At 37.1% G+C, this 27,715-nt stretch overlaps 1 protein-coding gene across 1 annotated transcript; it reads left to right on the forward strand.

Annotated features, from left to right (window-relative positions):
• The first annotated feature begins 458 nt into the window (after window positions 1-458).
• Window positions 459-1,789, forward strand: LOC111779682 (adenylate isopentenyltransferase-like). The gene has a single exon (XM_023659796.2). The coding sequence runs from the start codon at window positions 711-713 to the stop codon at window positions 1,713-1,715; it is 1,005 nt and encodes a 334-aa protein (XP_023515564.2). The 5' UTR covers window positions 459-710; the 3' UTR covers window positions 1,716-1,789.
• Window positions 1,790-27,715: the final 25,926 nt, after the last annotated feature.

Here is a 27,715-nt window from a genome sequence, read left to right on the forward strand (position 1 = left end):
TGCTTGAAACACTTATATATTGGGTGACCTCTTGGACATTTTCCGAAAAAGCATATTAGTGATTACATTTGACAATAATGGTAGAAATAGAGACATAGGGTTACCGAATGTCATTGTTTGTTTGTTTGTATGAATAAGTTATTCTCATGCCCGGGAATACCCTAATCCCTTTAAACCAAGCTTTTTAACTATAATAACTGCAAATACAGGGCACCAATTTCTCCTTCAATTATTCCAAATATTATTGCACCTTCCTTATTCATTACTTTCAACAATCCCAATATACTTTGGGTTTCTTTTATTAAATATAATGTAGACTATTATTTATTTCTTTTTGTACTCTACGGTACTAATAAATTCCACTATAATTAAAAAAAAATTATGTTTAAAGAAAAAAAAAAAAAAAAACAGAGGAGAGAAAGAGAGTGTGGAGAGATTATTATATACATATATATATAAAATTGAGAACTCAAAAGGGTTCTCTCATCATTCCCCGCCATTAACTCACTCCTCTGCTCCACCTTCCTCTGCTCTGCTCTGCTCTGCTCTGCTTTTGTTTTTCTTTTTTTTCTCTCTCTCTCTCTCTGTAACCGTCGTGCGTGTGTGTGTGGAGGACTCATATTCCCCCTCCTTCTCCTCTCCTCCTTCCCTTCCGTATATGTCTCTCACAACAAAAACATTACCTCATCATTCACTTCCTTCTCTCTCCTATGACACTTTCCCTCCCCTTCTCTCACTCCTCTCTCCATTACCACCACCACCACCACCCTTTCCCTCTTTTCCTCTCTCCCTCCCGCCGCTTTCAATGGCCTCGAATGCTTTCCTCTCTCCCTTCCGATAACCTTCTCCTCCTCCTTGGCGCCACCGGCTCTGGTAAATCCTCCCTCTCCATTGACATCGCTGCCCGCTTCCCCTCCGAGATCATCAATTCCGACAAAATGCAACTCTACAGAGGCCTTGATGTAACCACCAACAAGCTCCCTTTCTCCGACCGTCGCGGCGTTCCCCACCACCTCCTTGGCGATTTCGACCCTCTCGCTGGTGAGGTCTCTGCTGCCGCTTTTCGCTCTCAGGCCTCTGCTGTCATCTCCGGCGTCGTCTCTCGTGGGAACCTTCCGGTTGTCGTTGGCGGGTCTAACTCGTACATTCACGCGTTGGTGACGGCAGGTCTCGATCAGGACTATGACGTTTTCGACGGTCCTCTTAATCGGCTGTCGGCAGAGTTTCGGTATCGGTGCTGCTTTCTGTGGGTCGACGTGTCGTTTCCAGTTCTGAAGCAGTATTTGTCGAAGCGGGTGGACGATATGTTGGAGGCTGGGATGGTGGGTGAGTTGGCGGAGTTTTACGACCCGGAAATGGCTGAGACGGAGCCCCGAGTCGGGCTAAGGAAGGCCATCGGAGTTCCAGAGTTCGAGGAGTTTTTCCGGCGGTATCATCCGAAAGGGAGAGAGTACAGAGAGGGGGATCCGCTGAGGGCAGGCGCATACGAAGAAGCGGTGAGGAAAATAAAGGAGAACACGTGGCAGCTGACGAAAAGACAGTTAGGGAAGATCGGACGGCTGAGAATGGCAGGGTGGGACCTTAAGAGAGTGGACGCCACGGCGGCGGTTGTGGCTGTACTGGCGTCGGAAGCGGCGGAAAGACGGTCAGAAATATGGGAAGCACAGGTGGTGGAACCAAGCGTAAAGATTGTGAAGAGGTTCATTGAGGAGTAGGTTTTCCAGCTTTTTCCAGCTATGGCAGTTACTATTTTTCCTTTTTTTTTTTTCTTTTTTCTTTTTTTTAATTTCTCTCTCCACCTCTCTCTTTCTCTCTCTTACATTTTCTAAATAGCCCATTAAAAAAAAAAGATTTTAAAAAATTCCCATTTGCCAATATGTTTTTTTTTTTTTTTTTGCTTGAGAGAAAAAAAAAAAAAAAGAAATTTTGGAATAGTATTTTTACACATTTGAATGAAGTATAATATTTAAGAGCTTTTTTTAATTATTATTATTATTATTAAAAATTAAAATAGGCGAAATTACAAAAAATGAAAAATATTATAATGAAAAAGAAATATGAATTAAAACAAGACCATGGGAGGAATCACTTCTTCTGTCAACTACCTGGCTTTGTCTACATTGCACAATCTAAAACCAACAACTTCCAATACTATTTTTTTTTTAAATAATTTTAATTAATTAATTAATTTTTATTTTAATTTCTTGGTTCACATATTAGTGTACCATATGGGTATGCATTGGTTGACTATTCATCCCCATCTTGGATTGTATTTTCTTCCAAAACCCTTTTCCTTTTTTTAATGCAAAAATAAATACTTAAATTATGTTTTGTACTTTAATAATTATGTCAATTCTATTTATATTAATACTATTTATTCCTATACCTTATTGTTCAATAAAATATTTGAATTTCTTACTTTTTGTTTTAAATTCTAATATATATGTGTATATATATATATATATATATATATATATATATATATATACCTCATTTATTTGTGACAAAATTATTGATAATATTTAATTATAGTACCAAAAAGTGAAAATAAACCTGTAAAAGATAGGAATATAATTGATACAAAGTGTCAAAGAATAGGCAACAAAAGAAATATAATCTAACAAAAAGTAAATAAGTGTAACATATTTAAAGACATGAGTTCAATAATTTTTTTTGAATGGATAAAATTTTAAATTAAAATTATTTTGCTTTGTTTAAATAAGTTTGATGGTGTGGTTTGGGTAAATTTTCAATTTTGCCCTTAGTTTTTTGTAAACAAATCCTACCGTTATTTTGCTTTGTTATGTAATGAACTTCTTAATTGTTCATCAGAAGCATCTTTCCTGAAATAGAAGAGCTTAAGAGAGTAATAGAAGCCACGATGAGATCGACAAGAACTTGCATGAAGGTTATTTGAATAATATCAATTATAACACTAACCTTTTATCGAAAGACACAAGATAAAACAATGGTTAATCGTATAGTTCTTGTCATAAGACATAAGACAGTTAAAATGATAAACATGGACGGACTAAAAACTTAGTAAAGTCTGGCTCTGAATCACGACCTTAAGCTAGGATATTATTTCTTATTATGTTTTCAAGAGCTTAAAACTTAAAAGCATGTGTCATATTCTTGTCCTGAAACATTTCTGGAAAGTAATCTTTAAATTTTTTTTCCATGTATGCATGAGTGATGTCGTTATAATCGTGTTATCCTACTGGCATAACTGTGGTGCATGGCATCTTGTTTAGGTGAGGAATAAAAAGTAGGCCTATCATGACATCTTGCTCATGAATAACCTATTGCAGGGCATCTTACCTAAGGAGGAATAGGGCCTCGTGGTACACCTCGTAATTGGAGACAAATGGTTACTTACAAGTGTGAATCCTAACAACTTATTTAGTGTTATTCACATAATCCTAGGTATATTTCTTGGATTATTGATGAACCTAGGTTTATACATAATGACATGGGTTAGGCTTGGAACTTAAAAGATTTTTTTCCCTCTTCGAGTAGCCTAACATAATCTTGTGAGCATGGAATCTTATTAGCGGCCGTTATATTCATGTGAGGAGTTTCATGTTGCATGGGTACCTCATTAGTCCTGATATGAGGTAAAATCATACGGGGGCATTATGGTCATTTTATTTTCCATGTCTTCGTTCAGCTACTTAATGTAGTTCAATGACTTCCAAACTTCACAATAGTATCTAACCTTATAAAATAAGGTCTAATACAAAGCTTCATAGTATTTGGAGGTCATCTAGGTCATGAACCGAACGTAGATTACCTTAGGGGCATTATGGTCATTATTCACTATTACTTGGTTTAGCTATTTATCTTTATCCACTGACCACCAAATTTCATAAATAACCTTAAAATGCAATAATATACTCAGTAATAAAAATTCATAGGCAACGGAGTGCATTTAGTAGGTTATTTATACGATACCTAAATCCCGAGTAATTTAATCGATTTAGAGCCTTAACTCTCAGTTCTTGGCGATTTTCTTTCATATTTGCTTAATTCAAACTTAGTCTAGGGTTCACACAGAAATTCAAGTGATTCCTACAAGTATTTCTTAAGAAAAGTTTAAGATGGCTACTTACCTCTTGTTCGATGTTCAGGACCTTGTTTCTTGAGATTTCGATACTCGATTTTCTTCGAATTTTCTTTGACAGCTTCCTTAGTGAGCTTCGTTTCTGGAATCATTAAGAATTTTGTGAGAATTGGCCATAAAAGGTTTCAATTTGATGAAAAATCAAGAAGGGCCTTTTTTTGGATTGACGTGGCCGGTTCAGTTGAACTGGCCACGTCCCCGCTAGCCCATTTTGGGACGTTTTTCCACTCAATTTCTTCATGAAACTTAAAGATGGGAGTGTCAAGGAAGAGTTTAGGATTTTTATCTTACTTGCTCGTTAACTACAACATAAGTTATAGGCATCCAAAGGCGGGAGAAAACTTGTTTTGTCGCCAGAGTAAACCCGAAAGATATTATTATTGGTTATGATGATGCATGCTCTATTAGGTCACACCTCCTTCTCCAAAAGTCTTCCTTATACTTCACTTAGGCTAGAGAAATGGTCCTAAGAAGACAAATAGGCGTGGTTGAGGAAAATTTTGAGTTTCTTTCCTCAGTCTGCAACTCAACCCAAAATGCGATTTCTTCCTCTATTGGGTAGCTCGGCTTAGGATGAATTAAATTTCAACTCCTTCATCAAACATACTCCATTTAGTCCCTTCAAGCTATTGGAATAATTAATTTTGGGAATAAAGGACCGTAAGCAAGAATTCTAGTTTTACCCTCAAATCTTACTAGGTATCGAATTCCTTCGATTACGCACGTTCTTGAGGTCCTATCTCTTCACGGCCTTCTTTGAAAATGATCCTTAAGTGTGCAGAAATAAATTAGGATAAGACTCGATTGTTGAATATATTTGTAGCCTCAAATTGGATTTAAGCTTCCTTTAATGTGGGATAGAATTGGGGGAATAGGTTTGGGACGTTTTCGACACTTCCTTCACAAAACTTCTGAGTAACCTTGTTTTAGAAAGTGTAGAAAAAAGTTTAAAGAGGAATGGTGGACTATAGCTCTTGAATTCAAGGTAAACTCGAGAACACAATACCTAAAATCTGAACGCGCGTTACTCTCGATTGAGGACTCGATTAAGCTCGTTTCTTATTCCTATTAGTTGTCCCTGATTCATAATTTATAAATGGATGATCTACTGCCATTGAATGTCCAAAATCACCATAATTCTATTCTTGAGTTTTCTAGATCTTTCGCTGGAATTATCTACACTGATTAGTGCCTTAACGACCTTAGATTTGAATTCTAGCCATTGGATGTGAGTGTTCTAGATTGTGTCCCATTTTGGAGGAGATCTAACGATTGGATTTTGAGATTTGATGTCTTTCGTGTGTCCCACTTTGGAGGAGATCTAACGGTTGGATTTCGAGATTTGATGTATAGTCATTGTGGAAGCTCCATTTCTAGCCAGAGGGGTAATTTCGTAATTATTCATAATTTCAGGGACATTTTAGTAATTTGACAATTTTATTATTCTAATATTATTTTTCTTCAAAAATCCAGAATTTTCTAAGAAAATTCTTCACCCCTTCTCGAATATTTTAACTTTTTGAGCATCTTGAAATTCTTCCTCAATAAAATTTTAAAAATCCGAGAAATTTGATAAAATTGGAAAAATTGCCCTTTTCATTTTTTTCCCAATGTTTCTTGTTCTTTCCTTTTAAAACCTCCTATGATCTAGTAAGAACTATAGATTACCTTTTTTTTTTTGGAAGCTTTTTGAGTTCTTGGGGTAAGAAATTCTCCCCTTCTTTTAAAAACTTTCATCCTAAATCCTAAAACAGGTCGGGTACAAGGATCTCATCTCCTCCTCTCTTTCTTAAGTGGCTTCTTATACTTTATAATTCTTTTACATGACCTTAACAAGCGCTATCTCCTTATTCCTCAACCTTTTGACTTCTCTATCAATTTGCACTAAGTTTTACTCATATGTCAAGTCTTATCTCAAGAAGAGAGTGTCATGAGTCAGTTATTTTCGTAGCATGTATACATGAAATACGTTATGTACCACAGACAAGTTTGGGGGTAGCGCGAGTCTATAGGCTACTGGTCTAACCCTTTCCAGTATTTCGAAAGGACCGATAAACCTAGGACTTAATTTCCCCTTTTTACCAAACCTGAGCACCCCTCTAATGGGTGCTACCTTTAGGAATACATAGTCTCCTACTTCAGTCCTTGCGTTTTAGGACTGTATAGCTTTTCTGTCAGCTTTGTGTTGCTTGTATTCTGGCTTTGATCTTCTAGACTACAGCATTGGTGATTGGTATCAGCTCTAGCCCCAATAGTTTTCGTTTGCCAACTTCTTCCCAAAAGACAAGGGATCGACAACTTCGTCCATACAATGCCTCGTACGGGGCCATTTGTATGGTGGCTTGGTAATTGTTATTACAAGCGAATTCTATAAGGTGTAGATTTTCATCCCAACTTCTTGTGAATTCCATCGCACATGCCCTTAGGATGTCTCCCAAATTTTGGTTGAGTATTTCTATCTGACCATCTGTTTGTGGGTGAAAGGTCGCACTATATTTTAATTGTGTTCCTAGTGCCTTTTGGAGACTTTTCCAAAAGCGAGATGTAAACCTATCATCTTAGTCTGATACTATTGACACTGGAACATCGTGTAGTCATACTATTTGCTCCATATAGAGTTGATCTCACCTATCTACCGAGTAGGTAGTCTTTCCTGGGATAAAATGAGCGGACTTGGTTAATCGATCAATGATGACCCATATGATAGTGAAGCCCTTCTTGGTCTTAGGTAATCATGCGATGAAATCCATGGTGATATCCTCCCACTTCCATTGAGGAACACTTAAGGGTTTAGAAGTTCTGACGGGTGTTGTTTTGTTGCCTTGATTTTTTGGCAAGTCAAGCATCGGCTTACGTACTCTGCTATGTCCCGTTTCATTCCTCACCACCAGTAGTAGGTCCTCAAGTCTTGGTACATTTTGGTGCTTCCAAGGTGGATGGTGAATGGTGAGTTGTGAGCTTCTATAAGTAACTTCGTTATTAGTCCTCCATCTTTGGGCACGCATAACTACCCTCTCCACAAGAGGCCCATATTAGTGGACATGGAGAATCCTTAGGGCAGACAACGTCTTGTTGTTGAAAGATTTTGCTGAGGTAAGGGTAAGGGTTCTTTTCCTAAGTATTGATTATACACCTTCTTAGTATAGGTTGGACTGTTAGTTGAGCCAAGCTTGCTGTGAATCCCTTAACTAAGACCTCAATGTCGTCCCTCAATCATTTCCACTTGAAGTTTCCTTTGTCCTTTGATTAGTGCTAAGGAGTGGGCCGTCTTTAAACTTAAGGCATCAGCTACAATATTGGGCTTTCCAAGATGGTATAGGATTTCTATGTCATAATCCTTCACAAGTTCCAACCACCTTCTTTGTCTCATGTTGAACTTCTTTTGCGTAAACAGGTACTTAAGGCTCTTGTGGTTCGTATACACTTGTATTTTTTCTCTGTATACATAGTGTCGCCACATCTTGAGGGCGAACACCACGACTGCTAACTCCAGGTCGTGTGTGGGATAATTGTGTTCGTAGTCCTTTAGTTAGTGAGAGGCATATGCTATCACGCGTCCATTCTGCATTAACATGCATCTCAAGCCTCTCCCTAAAGCGTCGATGTATATGCAAAGTTTGCTCAGATGTTTGGCAGTGCGAGGACCGAAGCTGATACCAACTTGTCCTTGAGTTCCATGTAGCTCGTCTCGCATGCCAGTGTCCAAGTGAAAGTTACCCTTCTTGGTGAGTTAAGTTAAAGGAGCTGATATTTTGGAAAAGTCTTTTATAAGTCTCTTGTAATAACCCACCCGTCCTAGGAAACTTCTGATTTCTATGACCATGTTCGGTCGAGGCCATTTCAGTACAACTTCTACCTTAGTCGGGTCTACAACAATTCCTTCCTTTGTTACGACATGTCTAAGGAAAGCAACCTCTGAGAGCCAAAACTCACACTCAGAAAACTTCACATATAACTGGTGGGTTTGTAACCCGACCAATACCATTTTGAGTTGGGTCTCATGTTCTTCCTCGATTTTAGAGTAAATAAGGATATCGTCTATGAAGACAATTACGAATGTGACAAGGAAGTTCTTGAATACTCGGTTCATCAGGTCCATGAAGGCTACAAGGGGGTTAGTTAGCCCGAAGGACATCACTGTGAACTTGTAGCGACCATACTTGGTTCTGTAGGCCGTCTTAGGTATGTCTTCCTCCTTGATTCTTAGTTGGTGATATACTGACCTTAAATCTGCCTTGGAGAATACTAAAGCCCTTTGGAGTGGGTAATTGTTTTTTATCGTAACCTTATTGAGCTCCCAATAATCTATGCACAACCGTAAGAACCCATCTTTCTTTCTGATGAAGAGCACTGGAGCTCCCTATGGTGAGACGTTTGGCCTTATGAATCCTTTGTCCAATTACTCCTGCAGTTGTTCCTTGAGTTTATTGAGTTCGGCTGGGGCCATTCTACAAGGAGCCTTGGAGATTGGTTGGGTTCTTGGTTCCAACTCAATCCCAAAGTCTACCTCTCTGACTGGGGTAGGCTTGGGAGTTCCTCTGAAAAGACGTCTTGAAAGTCCTTTACTACTGGTACGGAGGATATATTGACGTTTGCTTTATCAGTTTCAGTGCTGACTAGGAACGCCCATGCCCTGTGCTTAATTAACTTCTTTGCCTTCATGGCTGAGATCAAACTTGGAATGTCTCTAGAAAATTCCACCTTGTTCTTAAAACTGTCGTCGGACGGTGGTCTGAATGACATTTCCTTTGCCCAACAATCAAAATAGGCATGGTTGTCACTAGCCAGTCCATCCCCAAAATAACGCCAAAGTCAGTCATGTCTATGACTATCAACATTACCTCCAAGTGTTTTGCGGATATCAGAATCTTTCCGCCCTTTACTTTTTGTGTGGCTAGGAAGTCTACTTCGGCAGGAGTGGAAACAGTGAAGGGTATTTCTAGAGGTTCTAGTTCTAATTTTGCTTGCTTAACGAATTCTTCTACTATAAACGAGTGGATGAAACCTGAGTTGAACAGTACATAAGCAAGGTAGCCAAGGATAGGAAGGGTACCTGTTACTACTGTATTGGGGTCCTCCACTCTCTTTGCTGTGGTGGTGTGCGCCACGGCTCTGGCATGTAGCGGTGCTCCCCTGCCTCGCTGATTCTGATTTGTGGCCCGAAGTTGTAATCTTTCTTGGACATGATCGTTTTGCTTATTCTCCTAATCCTTTCTATGCGGGCACTCTGCGATACGATGTCCCCCTTTTCCGCAATTGAAGAAGGCTTTGGTCCCTATTAAGCACTCACCTTCTTAATATTTGTAGCACTTGGGGCACTGGGGTCTGTCCTTTGGAGTAGTCCTCTTACGGTTGCCCCTCTTATTTGGCATGTGGTTGGTCCTTTGGTACCTGTCTAGGCACCTCTTGTGTCCTACTGAGGTGTTCCCGTCATTCTTATTCGGCCGCCTATGCATGTTCAGCAAGGTAGCGACTTTTAGGGAAGTATTATAATCATGGGTTGCGACAGAACCTTGAATATTCATCTTCCCTCAGACCCATGATGAACCAAAGTGTTCTTTTCTTCTCTGTATCTACCAATTTCGGAGCGAACCGTGAAAGTTTCACCAATGTGAATGTGAAGGTGGGTTGTTCTTGAGGCATAGTTTGGCTTGGAGTAGGTCCTTGTTGCGTTTCAGTGTCAGGGACTTGGGTAGGAGGCTGAGTCATTCCTACTTCTGGTGCTCCTTCCGTGGAGTTCTTAGATGCCAGCCTCTGGCTCCTACGCCTTGCGGCAACTCTTTTCTTAGGTGCCATTTTCTTACTTTTCCCGTAAGAGTAGTGAAGGTTACTTGTTAATTCTTAGTTTGATACTTATGTCTAATTCAATTACGAACCATGGAGGGTCGTTCTTGAAGCTGAGCCATGGACAAAAACCTTTGCTCTGAAACCAACGGTAAAGAACAATATATATATTTTTTTATTTTATAAAACATAGCTAAAACATAAGTTTATTTACATATACACTAATAATATATTAAACTATATGCCATACACAAAATAAGAAGTGGACACAAAATATAGTAAGATAAAGATGGAGTTAGTCGATGGCTCTTGCTCCAAAGTTCACTCTCATTCATGACTAACTCCTAGATAACCTGAAAAAAAAATGATATACATAGAGGGAGCAAAAACTCAGTAAGTAGTCCACTTGTTGGCTCTTACTCGCAACCTTAAGCTAGGATATTACTAATTTTTATGTATTCAGGAGCTTAAAACATAGAGGTTATCATGTCATGCATCATATTCTAGTTCTGAAACTTTCTCCAAAAGTAACCTTTAAATTTTCTCCCCATAAACGCATGAATGGTGTGGTTATAATCGTGTCAACCTGCTGGCAAACCGTGGTGGAGGACATCCCATTTAAGTGAGGTAAAAAAGTAGGTCCATCATGACATACAGCTCATGAAACATATTGAAGGGTATCCCAACTATAGAGGAATACGGCCTCATGGTACACCTCGTAATGAGAGACAAATGGTTGCTTATGGACGTGGATCCTAGCAACTTATTTAGGATGGTGTTAGATTATTGATGAACCTAGGTTTATAATGTCATGGGTTAGGCTAGGAATTTAAAGATTTTTTTCCTCTAGGAGTAACCTAACGTGATCTTGTCGTGGAATCTTATTAGTGGTCGTTATAGGATTCATGTGAGGAATTTCATGTTGCATGGGTAACTCATTAGTCCTATTATGAGGTAAAATCGTACCAGGGACATTATAGTCATTTGTTTACCCAATGTCTTGGTTCAGCTACTTAATGTAGTCCAATGACTTCCAAACTTCACTACATTATCTAACCTCATAAAATAAGGTCTAATATAAAGCTTCATAGTATTCAGAGGTCATCTAGATCATGAACCGAATGTAGATTACTTTAGGGGCATTATAGTCATTTTTCACCGTTACTTGGTTTACCTAATTATCCCAATCCAATGACCACCAAATTTAATATATAACCTTAGCATGCCATAATATGCTTAGTAATAAAAATTAACAGGCAACAAAGTTCATTTAGTAGGTTATTTATGTGTTACTTAAATCCTGAGTATGATTGTCTTTGAGCCTAAACTCTTGGTTATTGGCGTTTTTCTTTATATTTGCTAAATTCATACTTAGTTTAAGGTTTACACTGAAACTCAAGCGATTCCTACAAGTATTTCTTAAGAAAAATTTAAGATGGCTACTTACCTCTTGTTTGGTGTTCGGGACCTTGTTTCTTGAGCTTTCAGTACTCCATTTCCTTCGATTTTTCTTTGATAGCTTCCATAGTGAGCCTAGTTTCTGGAACCATTGAAAATTTTGTGAGAATGGGCCGTAAGGAGGTTCAATTTAATAAATAAATAAATAAAACTAAGTAGGGTCTTTTTTGGGCTGACATGGCCGGTTCAATTGAACCAACTACGACATTGTCTTCTCTTCCTCCCGCAGGGAAGAAGACGTTGCGCGGCTTTGCTCCTCCCTCTAAAAACAAGGTTTGTCGGTCCATTTTGGGGCATATCTCCCCTCAATTTCTTTATGAAACTTAAAGATGGAGTATCAAGGAAGAGTTTGGAATTTGTATCTTAACTACTTGTGAACTACAGCGTAAGTTATAGTCGTCCAAAATCAAGGGAAACTTGTTTTGTCGCTGGAGTTTTACCCCCCAAATCTTACATGGTATTGAACTTCTTCGATTACATAAGTTCTTGAGGTCGTCTCTCTTCATGACCTTCTTCAAATATGCTCCTTAATGTGTAGAAATCAATTGAGATAGGCTCAAGGCTAAAAGAGGGATATGCAAGAGAAGTATCAACTTTTACAGACTTGTCCACAAGGTCAGAAAAAATATCACACAGAGACGAGCTTGATCAAGGAATGCCCGGTGAAGAAGTGGTAGGAGGGGATGAATCAATATGGTAAAGATTCAGTTCCAATAAATTTGAAATGTGGAGAGAGGAAAGAGGTTGGGCTTGGGAGCTAGAGACCGTAGGAAAGTGAGTTTCATCAAATTGAGCTTGATGGGTAATGTATAGCTTAGTGGTGATGGGATCAAGACAACAAAACCCTTTGTAAGAGGGACTATAACTCAAGAAAATGCAAGGAAGGTTGCGGGGAGAAATCTTGTTAGGCATATAATCATGCAAGCAAGGATAAACACGACATTCAAATAGATGAAAATTGTCATAATGTGGAGAGTAGTGTAGAGGAGCTCAAAGGATGACTTACCTCTAGAGGTGGAGTAGGCAACTGGTTGATAATATAAGTTGCAGTCCTAAAGGCATCAACCCAGAAATGAGGAGAAAGATGAGAGTGTAAGAGAAGGGTCAAGCCAGTCTCAATCACATAACGATGTTTTCTCTCAACACAACTATTTTAAGCATGTGTATATGGACAAAGAGTGTTGATGATGGATGACAGAAGTATGTAAGTGAGTTTTGAAACAAGTACAAGTAAATTTTGCACCACCATCACTTTAAAAGATCTTGATACTAGCAAAATATTGATTTTCCATAAAATTTTGAAATTGAAAAAAATATCAAAGAAATCAGATTTAAATTTTAAAGAGTAAAGTCAAGTGAATCGAGAATAATCGTAAATAAAAATAACATAATAAAGAAAACCCGAATTGGATTTGACGGGGAAGGGAATAAGATCTAACACATGACATGGCCTACAATTAATAAGATCTAACACATGACACAACCTACGTTCATTGCGAGAGTAAGGCAATCGATGACTTTATGCAAGCTGACACGTACTAAATAGTAATGGAGAAGATAATAAAGACATAAGAGAAATATGACCTTTTTTTATTTAAAAAAGAAATAATAGAACAATTCACATGACTCAAGCGAGCATGTCATAAATCATATGAAGCACGTAAAGATTTATTTCTAAAGACAGAAATAAAGGCAGATTTGTCGCGCTCCAGCACATATAGCCCTCCATCCCTTTTACCAATTGCCACCATTCTTACTGTTTGACAATTGTGGATAGTAAGAAGATTATTAGAAAATGTAACGGAGAGAGGAAAATCAGACGTTAATTTAGTAATTGAAAGAAGATTTTTGAGTGAGATGAGTGACAACCAAGACATCTAATAAGTGAATATTTGGAGCAAGGGAAAGAGTATCATTGTGGGTAATAGGTAGGGATGCACCGTTTCTGACAATCACAGAGTCCTTACCCGTGTAATTTGTAGACTGATCCAAAATAGATGGGTTAGCCGTCATATGAGCCGAAGCCCCAGTGTCCAAAAATCAATCAGCAACCTCGAGTCTAGCAATAGAATAGGAGTGTTAAAGGCTTCAGCAAGGTAAGCATGAGCAGAATCAAGTCGAACATATCGTTGATAGCAGCAGTCACCATAATGGCCTCCATTCGCATATTTGGTAGCGAGGTGGTCAATGAAACTAACCCAAGTGGGTTTGTCCTTAGTTGGAAGACTTCTTGTTGTAGGAATAAGAACGATCTTGCTTATTGCGACAGGAAGAAAAATGACTTCCATGGGTGCGACCACGATTAGTGGTTGTGAATGTCGTAGGAGCGGAGTTAGAAGATACAAGGGAGCGTTGGTACAACTCAAAACTTTCAGCTTTAGAGACTAAATCTGCAAAATAGGGGAGAGGAGTGAGAGCCATATGACTAGTAGAAAAAATTAAAAAATTGGTGTCGAATCCACGAAGGAACAAGTGCACTTTATCAATGTCCTTGACGGGTCTGTCAATGGCATGAAGTTGGTCACAGATTATTTTGAAGGTACGGGCATACACAGCAACAGGTTTGGTGTCGCGTTTCATCAACTGCAAGTCATCCTTGAGTCTTAGTTCACGAACTTCCGAATGATGGTTGAATGTATTTTCCAACCCGAGTCGAGCTTTACGTGTAGTGGAGAAACCAAAGATGACAATAATGGCTTCCTTTGTGAGAGAGGAGAGCAGGAGACAAAGAAGTTGTTGATCGGCTGCTTTCCACATCAAATATTTGGTGTTGAGTTTTGAGGAGGTTTATGGTTCAAAGCGAGGTGGTGGAACCATAGTTCCATCAACCTAGCATAGCATGTCTTGACTCTCAAGAATAGGGAGAAGTTGGCTTTCCAAATAAGATAATTAGAACAAGAAATTTTGATGGTGAAAGAAAGAAGATGAGAGGAGGATTCGAAAGTCATAGAGAAGAAAGGATCATGGTTGCTAACTCGAAAAGGCGCTGATACCATGAGAATTTTTGCTAAAACCACCACACTAAATGGAAAGAGTATTAAATAGATACAAGATATTTGTCTATAATAAAAGGGCAAATATGACACCTATGGTAAACCACACTAAAAGGTAATATCTAGATATTTGCCTACTACAACATAGGGTCAAATATGGTACCTATGGTACCGTAATGGAAGGCTAAATATCATAGAAGATATTTTCCTATAATAAATTGTCAAATATAATAGTAAACCATAATTCAAGGCTAAATATCATTAACACTGCTAATACTAGAAAAAGCTAGCTCAAGAAGGCACACGTCACCCATGTAAGCAGCCACTTGGAATTTTTCAAGTAATACTTGTACGACTGCTAGGACGTGGTAGAATGCGAGCATTTCTTGCCTTATGTGGTTAGAACATGCATGTTTAAGACTTCTGAAGGACATGTTTTGGATGAGAATGCCATTCTATGTATGTTAGAAAATTTTTAATGAAATGCCCCTAAGATGAGAATTTAAGTTCCACATTGAGAATTTAAGTTCCACGTTGGTTTTATGCTTTCCATATAGCTATGAAGGGATAATGCTTGACTATAGTTCAAGTTGAGCAATTTGAACGAGTTTGGAATGTTGGAATGTAAGATGTAAAAGATACCAAAATGTCCCTAGGAGAAGATTTTAAATTTTTTTTTCACTATTTTAGAAATGAGGATGGGGTATTTTGATTTTTCCTTAAGGTGATTGGTAGACGTCATCTCCCCGTTGAGTTTACATCAGTATTTAGATTATGATTTTCGGTGCTCTTAAGTGATTGATAGGATTTTTTTAATAAGTTTGCACTAATGTTTAGATTATGAATATCATACTTTAGGTGATCGATATGATAATCTCCAACAAACTATGCACAAGAGAACCAAGTTAAAACTAGGGCGCTAGAGCAAGAGCAGTTTAGGGTTGGCCCTAGTCAGTACATGACTATTAGACCAAACACCCTAGGATCATGAGCTGCGAATCAGAGGTCTAAACCTATGTGCACCAAGAGAATGGCTTAGCCCGAGGAGTTAGTCTTAAACGTTCTAGAAATGAGAGACGAGATTTAAACTACCTAGACGCTCCTATGAACCTAGTAGATCTCCAACGCATGCAAGAATGACTAAGGTAGCATTTCAAGCTATTAGTAGTATGAATGATTCATTAGAGTCTCCACTACCCTTTCCATTTCGGTACCAGTACTATCATGCTAGGCCTAGACTTGTTAGCGTAATGCGTCAAGATAACTAGGTGCCCCAACCATGTAGAAATGTTGAGGGCCTCCTCAATAGAGCCACTATGTTGTAAACCTATCTTGTGAGGGGGTCTAGGACTACATGGGCTGATATAGTAGTTAGCTGACACACGGGAGACGCTCCCCCAAAATGAGGGTGACTTTATGGTCATATGGGACAACCGGCCAGATAACCTTTTATATATGGTGTTTAGATTTACACACCAAACTATCCCATTAGAACTCTATGAGGTAGCGCCTTAACCTAGGACGTCAGTTGTTATGTTGTATAGGCAAAGCATAATACCTAAACAAATATTAGAAAGATTGAAAAACTTGTACAAACTCGGGTAAGATTCAGATCAAGTAACTACTTAGAACTTCGAGACCTTCCCCACGTGCTCAAATAGTAGTAGAGCGTGGGCCCAAATTTTCTAAAGTCTAAGAAAAGCTTGTAGATACCTTCTAAATTAAGGATGGGATGTGTAAAACTCCAAATACGGTTAAGGAACTCGGGTGAGTTTGGGGTGTCCAAGTAAGATATAAGAAAACCAAGAAAAAATTAAGAGACCTAATAAAAGTTCAAAGAATCTAAGGAAACCAATGCCCTAATAAGGTCTGGAAGGTCTTTGAAAAGTATTAGAAAGGCGAAAGTAAGCTTAAATGGAAAAACAAAAGTTAACTTTTCTAATTTTTAAGAAATTTTCTAGCTTTTTTTTAATTCTTGGTAGAGAAAGAATTTTTTTTCTCAAGAGGGGTAAAGGATTTTTAGAAAATGCTTGAATTTTTCTAAAAAATAATAAAATAATAAAAAGTGGAAAATTACCAAAATGGCTATAAAGTTCAAGATATTTACGAATTTTCCATTGATAAAAAAATACAAATCACTACCTGAGGGCAACATCCACAACATCAATGAAATCTCAAAATCAAGTCGTTGGATCTTCTTCAAAATTGTGTATGTTCCAAAAGACATACAACTCAACAAATCCAATGACTCCAATTCAAAATGAAGGTCGATGAGCCCCTAATTGAAGAAAATATTTCTGATGGGAAATCTAAAAATTTTGGTTTCAATTTATGGTATCTAGAAGTTTTGGAACAAGAATTAAGCAACAGCAAGCCTCTAATCAAGAATTATAGTCGTTTTGTTTTTGTTATCTCTTTCTCATATTTCTTCTAAAATTGAGCATTATAGTCCACTATTAACTTCCAAACTTGTTTTTATACGTTCTACATAAGACTACCCATAACTTCAGTGAAGAAATCGAGCGCTGAAAGTGTCTCTGACATATATGTCCAATTCGATTCACCATTAATGAGTTTAAGCGGATTGAATTTTTAAGTCTAAGCTTACACACGTAATCATCGTGTGTAAATTATCCCATTCAATTTCTACATCATCAAGGAGTATTTTTATAAAAGACCTCGAAAACCAACAAGCTCAAAAGCATGCCCAATTGAAGAAAATCATTTTCGAATGTGATTCGGGAGTAAGTTCGAATTTTTACCTATGGTCTATCTCGTAAAAAATTAAGCACTCCATTAACTTTAGGATTAAGTTGAACATTTTTTTATGAAGGAATCCCGACCTAATAAGGCTTAGAAATCATGGCTTGTTAAGGTCCCCATCAAGAATTTTTCCATGTTTACTCCGACAAAGAAACAAGTATTTAGCCAACTTTGGAAGTGACTAACTAGAACTACAATCCATGACGAGGTAATAAAAAATTACAGATGTTATGTGAAGAAATCAAGGTCAAAAGTCACGGTAGGAGGTTAGGGTGCGCTGGTTTCAGGCGGCAGAGAGAATGGTATGTAACGTTTTTTAAAATTAACCCCCTTCAAGACCGGTTCTTATAAAATTCTTGATGGTTCTAGTAAATAGACTCTCTAAAAAAATGTCAAAGAAAATTTGGAGTAAATCGGATATCAAAATCTCGAGAACCAAGGTCTCGAACACCGACTAAGAGATAAGTAGCTAATCTTAGACTTTTCTTAAGAAATACTTGTACGAATTGTTTGGAATTCAATATGAACTTTAACTTAAGTATGATTTAAAGTTATATGGAAAAGATAAGCCAACAGCTGCGAGTTAAGAACCTAAACCAAGTGTTTTTTTTAATGGGGAATCAAGTAAGGTTAAAATAACTCACTAAATAAACTCAGCTATCCATAGACTATAATACTAGGCATAATATTATATGGTAAGGTTATATATGAAATTTAGTGGTTAATGGATAAGTAGTTAAATCAAGTTAGAATGTAAAATTACCATAATACTCCTATGATAAACTAACGTCGTTTCATGACCCAAATGACCTATAAATATTATGAATCTTTATAAGAGGATTTATTTTATGATGTTTAAGATCATGTAAGTTTTTACAACTATTCGATCATGTTTGAAGCTCGAACCAAGTTTACAATGAAAATGACCATAATGCCTCTAATGTTCCTTCAAGATATTTCAAGGTTCAAACACTCTCCAAATGACTCAAGATTCTAAGTAGCGCCTATGCATAAGAACATGAAGATTTACCTAAGATTTTAAGAAATTTTGTTGAAGTTTCGAACCTAAACTAAGGGGTTTGAGTTAAGGCCTAAGAAAAATGACTAAAATGCTCCTAACTATTAACCTCTAAGATTTATACACCCTAATGAATTCTTTTAATGTTTTAAGTGTTATTAAGTTGGCATGGGTGTTATAAGTTTTTGTTAGGCTTAGGTTAGACCTTGATTTTTAAGTAATCAATTGTGACTTTAAATTAAGATGAGCTTTAAGTAAGCACTTCATTTTTAAGTAATCACGATGTTATCTCATGATAAGTTTTATGATAGACTTTGATTTTTAAGTAACCAGGAGGCTACCCTTAGTCAATATGAGCTTAAAACTAGAACTTGATTTAACGATGTTATCTCATGCTAAGTTTTAGGAAAGTTCTTGGTTTTAAGTAACGAGGAGGCTACCTAACTCAATAGAAGATAAAAGTTAGCAATTGATTTTTAAGTAATTAGGATGTTGTCTCATGATATGCTTTTAAGCTAGTTCTGGAGTTTTTTAAGTAATTAAGATGCTACCCTAAATTAAGTTGAGCGGCAAGTAAGCTCTTGATTTTTAAGTAATCAAGATGTTGCCTCTGTTAAATGGCATCACTAGTCCAATCGGGTTAAGCCCAACTATTGTAGGAGTAATTATATTTAGGATTTAGGATTTTAGAAATAAATTTAGGAAAATGATTTAGGAAAATGATTTAGGTATTTTAGGAAAAAGGTTGAGAAATTTGAGGAATAGATTGACTACCCGTATAAATACCCCTCCACCCTACTTAGTTCCCAAGAAATCCCAAGCAATACAAAGCACTAGTTTCTACATAGTGTTTTGTAAATCTCTTCTCGATTGGTCTTAATAAAGTGTGCGAGTGTTTCCCACAGAGAGTTGTGTTCAACAATCTGGTATCAGAGCGAGGTTAGTGTAGGTTACCTAATCTCTTAGAATTCTTAGTATGGTTTGTGGTTGCAGCTCTGTCTGATCTTCCACATCAGAAACGATTTCATGAGATTAGTAGTGAGTGAGTTTCTTTTGTGTCGTGAGTAGTCTGTGAGTCTACAAGTATTGTGTCGAAAAAGCTTGTTTGGTATTACTGAGGTATAGCCAACACGATGGGTGATTTTCAAATCGTTGGAGGAATCAAGAAACTCAACAACAACAACTACAACACGTGGGCAACATGCATGATGTCCTATTTACAAGGACATGATCTTTGGGAGATTGTTGGTGGGTGCAAAACTACTCCACTAGAGGATGATTCTAACGACGCCTTGCGCAAATGGAGAATCATAGCAGGCAAAGCAATGTTTGCCCTAAAGACCACAATCGAAGAAGGGATGTTAGAGCATATTTGGGATGACAAGACACCAAAAGAAGCATGGAACACGTTCGTGATGTTGTTCTCAAAGAAGAACGATGCGAGACTATAACTTCTGGAGAAGGAGTTGTTGTCAATTTCACAACGTGACATGACAATTGCTCAGTATTTCCACAAGGTCAAGTTGATCTGTCGGGAGATTACAGAACTAGACCCGAAGTCCGCCATTGTAGAATCTCGAATGAAAAGGATCATAATCCACGGATTGCGACCAGGATATAGAAACTTTTTATTGCTGTACAAGGATGGCCCACTCAACCATCACTTGTAGAGTTCGAAAATTTGTTAGCCAGCCGAGAAGCCATGACTAAACAAATAGGAGGCATCACATTGAAGGGTGAAGAAGAAGCACTCTACACAAGTAAAAGCTGGAGCAATAATAGGTCGTCTACCAAACGTGGATACAATGGTGACAAAGAAGAACTCACCAAGGAACTGAACAACTAGGAAGAGCTCAGAAGAACGATTACAATAACTCTCAAGGGAAGAGATTTGAAGGGCATCTGCTACAATTGCGGGAAGAAGGGTCACATGTCCAAAGATTGTTGGTCTAAGAAAAAATCTGTCGAAAGCAATGTGGCATCCTCCAACATGGAGATGGAGAAGGAATGGGATGCAAAGGTACTAGCACTCATGGCGATAATGGGAGACCATATCGATTATGAGAATGATTGGATCATTGATTAAGGATGCTCAAACCACATGATTGATGATCAAAGTGGTGCAATGGAAGAGGAGTGGCCCTCGGAAAAGAAAGTATTACCATGTGAGCAAATTGAAGAAATTCTTCTACAGAACACGGGGGAGCAAACTGAAGAAATTCTTCTACAGAACACAGGGGAGCAAAGGGGAGCAAACTGAAGAGATTCTTCTACAGAAGAGAGGGGAGCAAACTGTACACATTTGCTTCAGTGCTGATGTGCCTGAAGATTCAAGTGACACTAGTGTTGGTGAGAAAGAAGTGACTCAACCAAGTGAACCTAGTGATAAACAAAGGTCACCTCAACAACTAAGACAGTTAGAAATAATCCAAAAATCAAGTCTAGAGTATGTCAACGCAATTATTGTAGAGGACGGAGTTAATAAGCCAGAGATATATGAGGATGTATCACAAAACTCGATTTGGCAGAAAGCGATTGAGGAAGAAATTATAGCCGTGGAGCAAAATCAAACTTGGGAACTAGTGCCAAGATCAAGAGATGTTAAATCTATCTTTTGCAAGTGGATCAATCGTGAGATACAAAACTCAGACTGTAGATCCAGGGTTCTCTCAACAATATGGACTAGACTATGATGAAACGTTTAGTCCAGTGGCAAAGATCATTATCGTCAAGTTCCTCCAGTACTTACGGTAAATAAAGATTGGAAATTATGGCAGATGGATATGAATAATGCTTTCTTGCATGGAGAGTTAAACAGAGAGTTCTACATGGACCAACCGAAGAAATTCGAAAATGAAGTTGGATTCATTGATCAATATATGCAAAATCCGAAGAAGCCTTATTTGGATGCGGCTCGACGGACCTTGAGATATGTCAAAGGTACAATCAATTACGATCGTTTATACAAAAGAAGCGAAGACTGGAAGCTAGTTGGATATAGTGATGTCGACTATGCAGGAGACCACGATACCCGAAGATCAATCACTGGGTATGTGTTCAAGCTCGGTTCGAGAACAATTTTTTGGTGTAACAAAAGACAACCAACAACATTATTGTCAACTAGGGAAGCAGAGTACAGAGCAGCAGCTGGAGCAGCTCAGGAAAATACATGGTTAAACTTTTGAAGGAAGATTGGCACCAGAAAATTGAGTATCCAATACCACTTCATTGCAACAATCAATCTGCGATTCGCGTAGCAGAAAATTCGGTGTTTCATGCTAGAACAAAGCATGTGGAGGTACACTACCATTTCATTAGAGAGAAAGTCTTGAACGAAGAAATCGAGATGCGCAGATCAAGAGGCAGACTTGTTTACAAAAGGGCTGAATACTGGAAAACATGAGAGTTTTCGCTGTCAGCTCAACATGGTGCAACGAATGAGGATAGTAGTGAGGAGGAGTGTTAAAATGTCATCACTAGCCCAATAGGGTTCCCAACCATTGTATGAGTAATTATATTTATGATTTAGGATTTTATAAATAAATTTAAGAAAATGATTTAGGGATTTTAGGAATAAATTTAGGAAAATGATTTAAGTATTTTAGGAAAAATTTTAGGAATAGATTGACTACCTCTGGTATAAATACCCCTCCACCCTACTTAGTTCATCATCCCAAGAAATCCCCAGCAATGCAAACTAGTAGCTTCTGCATAGTGTTTGTAAATCTCTTCTCGATTGGTCTTAATAAGGTGTGCGAGTGTTTCCCACAGAGAGTTGTGTTCAACAGCCTCAAGAACATGTATTACATAAGCTTATCACACACTCACGCCCTAAAGTAGTACTACCTCAGCCCCAAGTATGTTAAGGCATTAAGGTAGCGAGGTACCACTCAAGAAACAGGAAGCAAGGATAAGGTTCAAGAACAAAAACTAAGGATAAGAACAAGACAAGGAATAAGTGTGGTACCCTAACATACCTCAAGGACACGATTAAGTGCATACAAGTAGACTACTCACTGAGTCCTTGTACTCACTCCATGTTTTCCATATTCTGCAGTTAACTAAGGAGCCGATCAAGGTCGAAAGTGGACTCTAGAGCAGATGCCACATACAAGCCTCACCCATCATCTCCAACACTACTTTGTTTTAATGTCTTGTATTCGTTCATTATTTTATATTTAAAAATAATTATGTATAAACTCTATTTTGATATAATGTAAATATATTATATATTATGCTTTCAAATGGATATGCGAAAAATTAACCTTAGTTTTTACACCATCGAGTCAACCGTAGTCGCAATTTATGCTTCGGACAAAATAAAAAATGTAGTTGTGAGAGCCTACAAATAAGTTGCTTACTAAGTATTTTTATACCCACTTCTTTTTTCAGGTGTTGGATTGTCGGTTCGGGTGGAGGAGCATTTAAAAGTTGCGCGTTCACAAAAGGGGTCATTCTAGAGTGTCAATCCATCAATAAATTTTTTGGTATTTTGTATTTTATTTGCCTTCTTCCAATTTTTTTCGTCGCAGTTCGAATTTCAAAGCCTAAAAAATTGGGTCGGGGATTGCGTCACCGTAAATCTTTCTTAATAGGGTCCATGAATGTGGTGAACGACTCCAACATTATGTGCCCTACAACCTCCACCTTAGTTTGTCCCTAAACAACATCTTACTAAAAGAGGTACCACCATACTATTTATAACCCCTCATATCCATGATTCAAATTAGGATGAATATGGTGAACAACTCCAGCATCATGTGCCCTACAACTTCCACCTTAGCTTGTCACTAAACAACATCTAAATAGAAGAGGTACCACTCAAACTATTTATAACCCATCATATCCATGTTCAAATTAGGATTAAAAATTATGATCTAATATTGCCCTATATTCTTCTTAGGAGGTCACCTAATATAGAATTGTTCCAAGCTAAGCACACTTAACTTTAGAGTTCTTATAATTGAGCCACCGAATAGAAAGATTCACCTTGTTGGTATGGTAGTAACTTCAATTCTTTTAAACATTTCTCAAGAATCCTATTCTCAAGGTTGCTCTCATTTGGATGTATTTTTGAAACATTCATGTACATTTCCTTTACTTTAGTGTCATATCTGCATAATATCATAGTAGTTGGCAGGCACAAAGGTCGCCTCCTCACGATTATGATGTATATTATGTAGAGTTTATTAGAGACTCACCAACTAATCTCTAAAAGTGATCTATCAAAATAGACGGAATTTGCATATGTAATATAAGTTAGAGAAATTACGAGGTTGCATCTCACCTATTTATAAGTATGATTTGAAATGATTGTAGGAAGTAGTAAAGAGCGTAGCTTTATTAAACAACCTCGGGTAAACTCAATGATAGGATCAGCTTAGATGAGTTAAATTATTTGAACCAAACATTTGAAATAAACTTAGATGAAGTAGATTTCCTGAACCATATGAACCAAATCTGAAATGAAACCTATACCCTTATAATGAGTTTAGAGGAGGTGATAGAACGTAACTGAAGGTAAGAACCCATTGATATTAATGTGTATTATGTATGTATTTCATTTTACTCCTTCTTCCACTTTAACGTGTCCCCTGTCAGTGTCTCTCTAGCTGCTGCCCCTGTCCTTATTTATCACTCCATTTTGACCACATTATTAATGCTTCTATCTGTCTCTCTCTTGGGAATGAAAATTTTGATTTTTACCACACTTTTTTACCTCATCCTCTCTTCCCTTTGGCCTTTCTATTTTTATCCATCTCTAAATTGCTTTAGATCCTTCTGAAATGAAGAGTTCGGTTAATTGAATGCATGTCAGCATGGTCGTTGGAGGTGACATACCAACCTTAGATGTAACTTGAAGAGCATCATTGTTATCTACAAAACGGAGTTAAGATGATGAAATGCTCGAGTTAGTTTGGGGCTGAGTTTGATAGAGCTTTCTAGAGTAGAAATTATATTCTTATGTTTTCTACCTTTTATATATATGTTTAAGAGTGAGGCACACTACAATTAATATTTTACTTTTATTAAAAATAAATATTTAAATAAATGGCACGAATAACTCGAATCAATCCAATCTAAAAAAAAAAAAAATAGGGTGGGATTGCGTTCGTTTCACAAGAGTTGATTGAGTTGAAAAAAATTACAACCGGAACAATTAAGTTGAGTCTAAATAACCTAATCCAACTTAACCCAATAACGATATGCAATCATTCCAATATGTGCTAATCCGACAAGCACATTATTATTGAACGTTGTGCCTACTTTCAAGTGTTTAGGCCACGTACCACTCAGTTTAAATGTGTTATAGGTTTAGCAGATGGATTTGAAACTTTGATTTAGTTGTCCTATGACCCACTTGGTTACTTGGATTCATCGAGTCGGTTTTGGTCTCACTTGGTTAGGCTAGCTCCACCAACCAACCTAGTCTCATCTCACGGGGGCTACAGACTTAGTTGGGTTACAACCCACTTTGGTTACGTGGGATCTAACCTAGTTGAGCAAATCATTCACCTATCTTGACTTTTTGGTTTTTCATTGGGCTCCATTCCTTTGGTAATAGCTTAATTTCCAAATACTTGGACATTTCATGCCACTTGTTGCTCAATGACCTTAGACAGCTTCTCCTCTAATCAATTACAACTCATGACCCGTCATGGGTTTTCTTTACATTTTTTCGATCCATATCGTACATTTAACTAACTAACGTAGGTTACTAAATCCACCAAACTTTATAAATTTTTAAAATTAAGTTTATAATTTAATATTATTTGAGCTTTTACTATAAAAATGTCTTGAGCAATTCACTCTCGCAAACTTTAAATTTGTGTGAGATTTCACATTTGTTGGAGAAGAAAATGAAGCATCCTTCGTAAAAATGTGCGAATCTGGCCTAGATGACGCACTTTACAAACCTTAAGAAAAAGCTCGGAAAGAAAAGCCAACTTATACTAGTGAAGATGGTGGATGGTAGGTTAAAATAATGAACAAAACCTTAATTTGTAGAACTCTGAAAGAGAATAAAATAAAAATAAATAAAATCTCACTAGATTTGAGCACCTAATCACGTTCAACAATGTTATTCACAACAGGAAACCAAGCCAAGCCCGGCTCAAGTTAATTAACAGCCCAGCCCATTAGTGACCACAGAGGGGAAATTAGGTAAACGGCCATGGAGGAAGGCATGCATCGCGTCAATAGGGGGAGACTCAAACTAATCGACCCGACCCGAACCGACCGCCTATTTAGCTTATTCATTCAATCCTGTAACAGAATAGAAAGCAAGACAAGATTCTTCAATTGAGGCTTTCTGATCCGAACTCAGACAGTCCCCCCAGCTCTAACCAGACTTGGAAGCGCTAGTCGTCGAGTTCCACGTGTCACACCGAGAGTGCAACTGCTCCCCTTGAGGCGCGTCTAAACAAAATTTATTTACAGATTACTACTTTTAATATCTATAATTGTTGTCTATCAAGCTTTTTTAGTCATTTTCATTTGAAACAACTCACTCCCCCGTATACACGTTGGTACAATACTTTCTATCTCTATAGTCATAACACTGCATATTTTAAATATGTTCGAGACGTCTAATTGAAATATTTTCATACATACACTAACATTTAGTTGCTTACTAAAATTATAGCTTCTCATTTACCGTACAAAATTTGCTAAATCTAATCATGATCAATACATCAATTAACCTTCACATTCTAGATGAGCTAAATTCATAATATATTCTATATTAATAAACATAAAACTAAGTTAACAATAATGCAATCAATTATAATACAGTCAATTATGTCAAAATTCAATTATGATTTATATTTGATAATGATCCAACAATAACAACATATGCAATTAACGACATTTCATTTTCTCATCTTATGCATGACATACCTGACAGTGACGGGACATCAGTAGTGAAACAATGGAACATGTCAAACCTACCTCGTAAACTAATCTACAAAATCTATAATCTACAGCTCTTATACCAATTTTAATAACCCTAGATTTTACTAACCTAAAGTCGCTACCGTATAACGTAACCATTTTATGCAGAAATAAACATAAAACATTGACATGACTTACATGTTTAATGAAAGGTCTTTAAAACAAAACCAATGCTAAAATTAAAAATATTCCTAAGTAAAAATAAATAAATAAATAATTAACAAAAATTTAAAAAAAAAAAAAAAAAAAAAAAAAAAAAAAAAACTAAACTAACCTATAGTCTATGGAATTGAATACAACTACCATATGCATGTGTCATAGTCTTTAAAGTTGCGATGCTACCGTCAACTGTGTAGGGGAGTCTTGCCTTTACCAGGAAAATAAGTAGCACGTGATTTGAGTACTTTAAGAAATACTTAGTAACTGACCCCACTATTTGGGTTAGATGCAAGCATACAATCATGAATATGACCTCGTAAGCTAGTCTACAAAATCTATAATCTAGAGCTCTAATACCAATTATAACGACCCTAGATTTTACTAACATATAGTTGCTACCGTCTACATAACGTAACCATTTTATGTAGAAATAATCATTTGAAACATAATTATATAAAACATTCATATGAACTTACATCTTCAATGAAAGGTCTTAAAACAGATCAATGGAAAAATTAAAAATTAGACATAAGTAAAAATAAATAAAAAAAAGAAATACCCTATACTAACCTTATTCTATGAAATTAAATACAACTATCTTATGCATATGTCAAAGTCTTTAAAGTTGTGATGCCACCGTCAAGGAGAATCTTGCCTTTACTTGGAAAATAAGAGTAGTACGTGATTTTAGTATTTTAAAAAATACTTAGTAAGTGACCCACTATTTGGGTTAGATGCAAGCACATACAATCATGAATGTGACCTATCATTTAAATCTATATTCTCTTAGATGATTATCCTAAGCGGGTCATTGGATGTGTAGTTACTATTCTAAACGGTCCATACGTGCGAATATGGACCCACCCATTGGTTTGCACACCTCTTGGGCTCCTTTTCTGGTCGGGCTAGCATTCTCTGGTGCTTTTGCAGAACACCCAGTAGAAATAGTGACCGTCATAGTATTATGATAAACAAAATAATCATTTTCTTTTTCGTAATGTAAGCATCCGTCCCATCGTAAATGGGAAAATTTCCCGATGCATGAGGTCCCAACCTTTTTCATATATCAAACCATGTAAAAATAACCTTTCACATTTTCCTTCATATCATATCATCTTTATAGCATAGCGTTTAAAACATATATTAAGGTTGTATACTGTATCGAAACATATTCACTATGCGTCGTTCATTTCACACATCATATCATGTCATATCATGCACATATCATGTCCTCCAACATATTATATCATATCATAAACCATATTACAATGTACATCATATCGTCAAACATATCATATCATATCATAGCATGTATCATATCATTAACATATCATATCGTAGTCTTATCATATCGCAAACATATCATGTCACGTGCAGAACTACGAAGATACATGTCATCATATAGGACACAAACTTCTAACTATACCGATAGTAAGGCCACTTACCTGATTAGCTCAAGCTTTT

This window comes from Cucurbita pepo, chromosome 1 (genome assembly GCF_057944985.1).
Source record: "Cucurbita pepo subsp. pepo isolate OVF chromosome 1, ASM5794498v1, whole genome shotgun sequence".
NCBI classification, from domain to species: Eukaryota; Viridiplantae; Streptophyta; class Magnoliopsida; order Cucurbitales; family Cucurbitaceae; genus Cucurbita; species Cucurbita pepo.

Bases quoted from the DNA above. Each gene is read 5' to 3' on its own strand.
- LOC111779682 (XM_023659796.2), top strand. From the start codon at position 711: ATGACACTTTCCCTCCCCTTCTCTCACTCCTCTCTCCATTACCACCAC.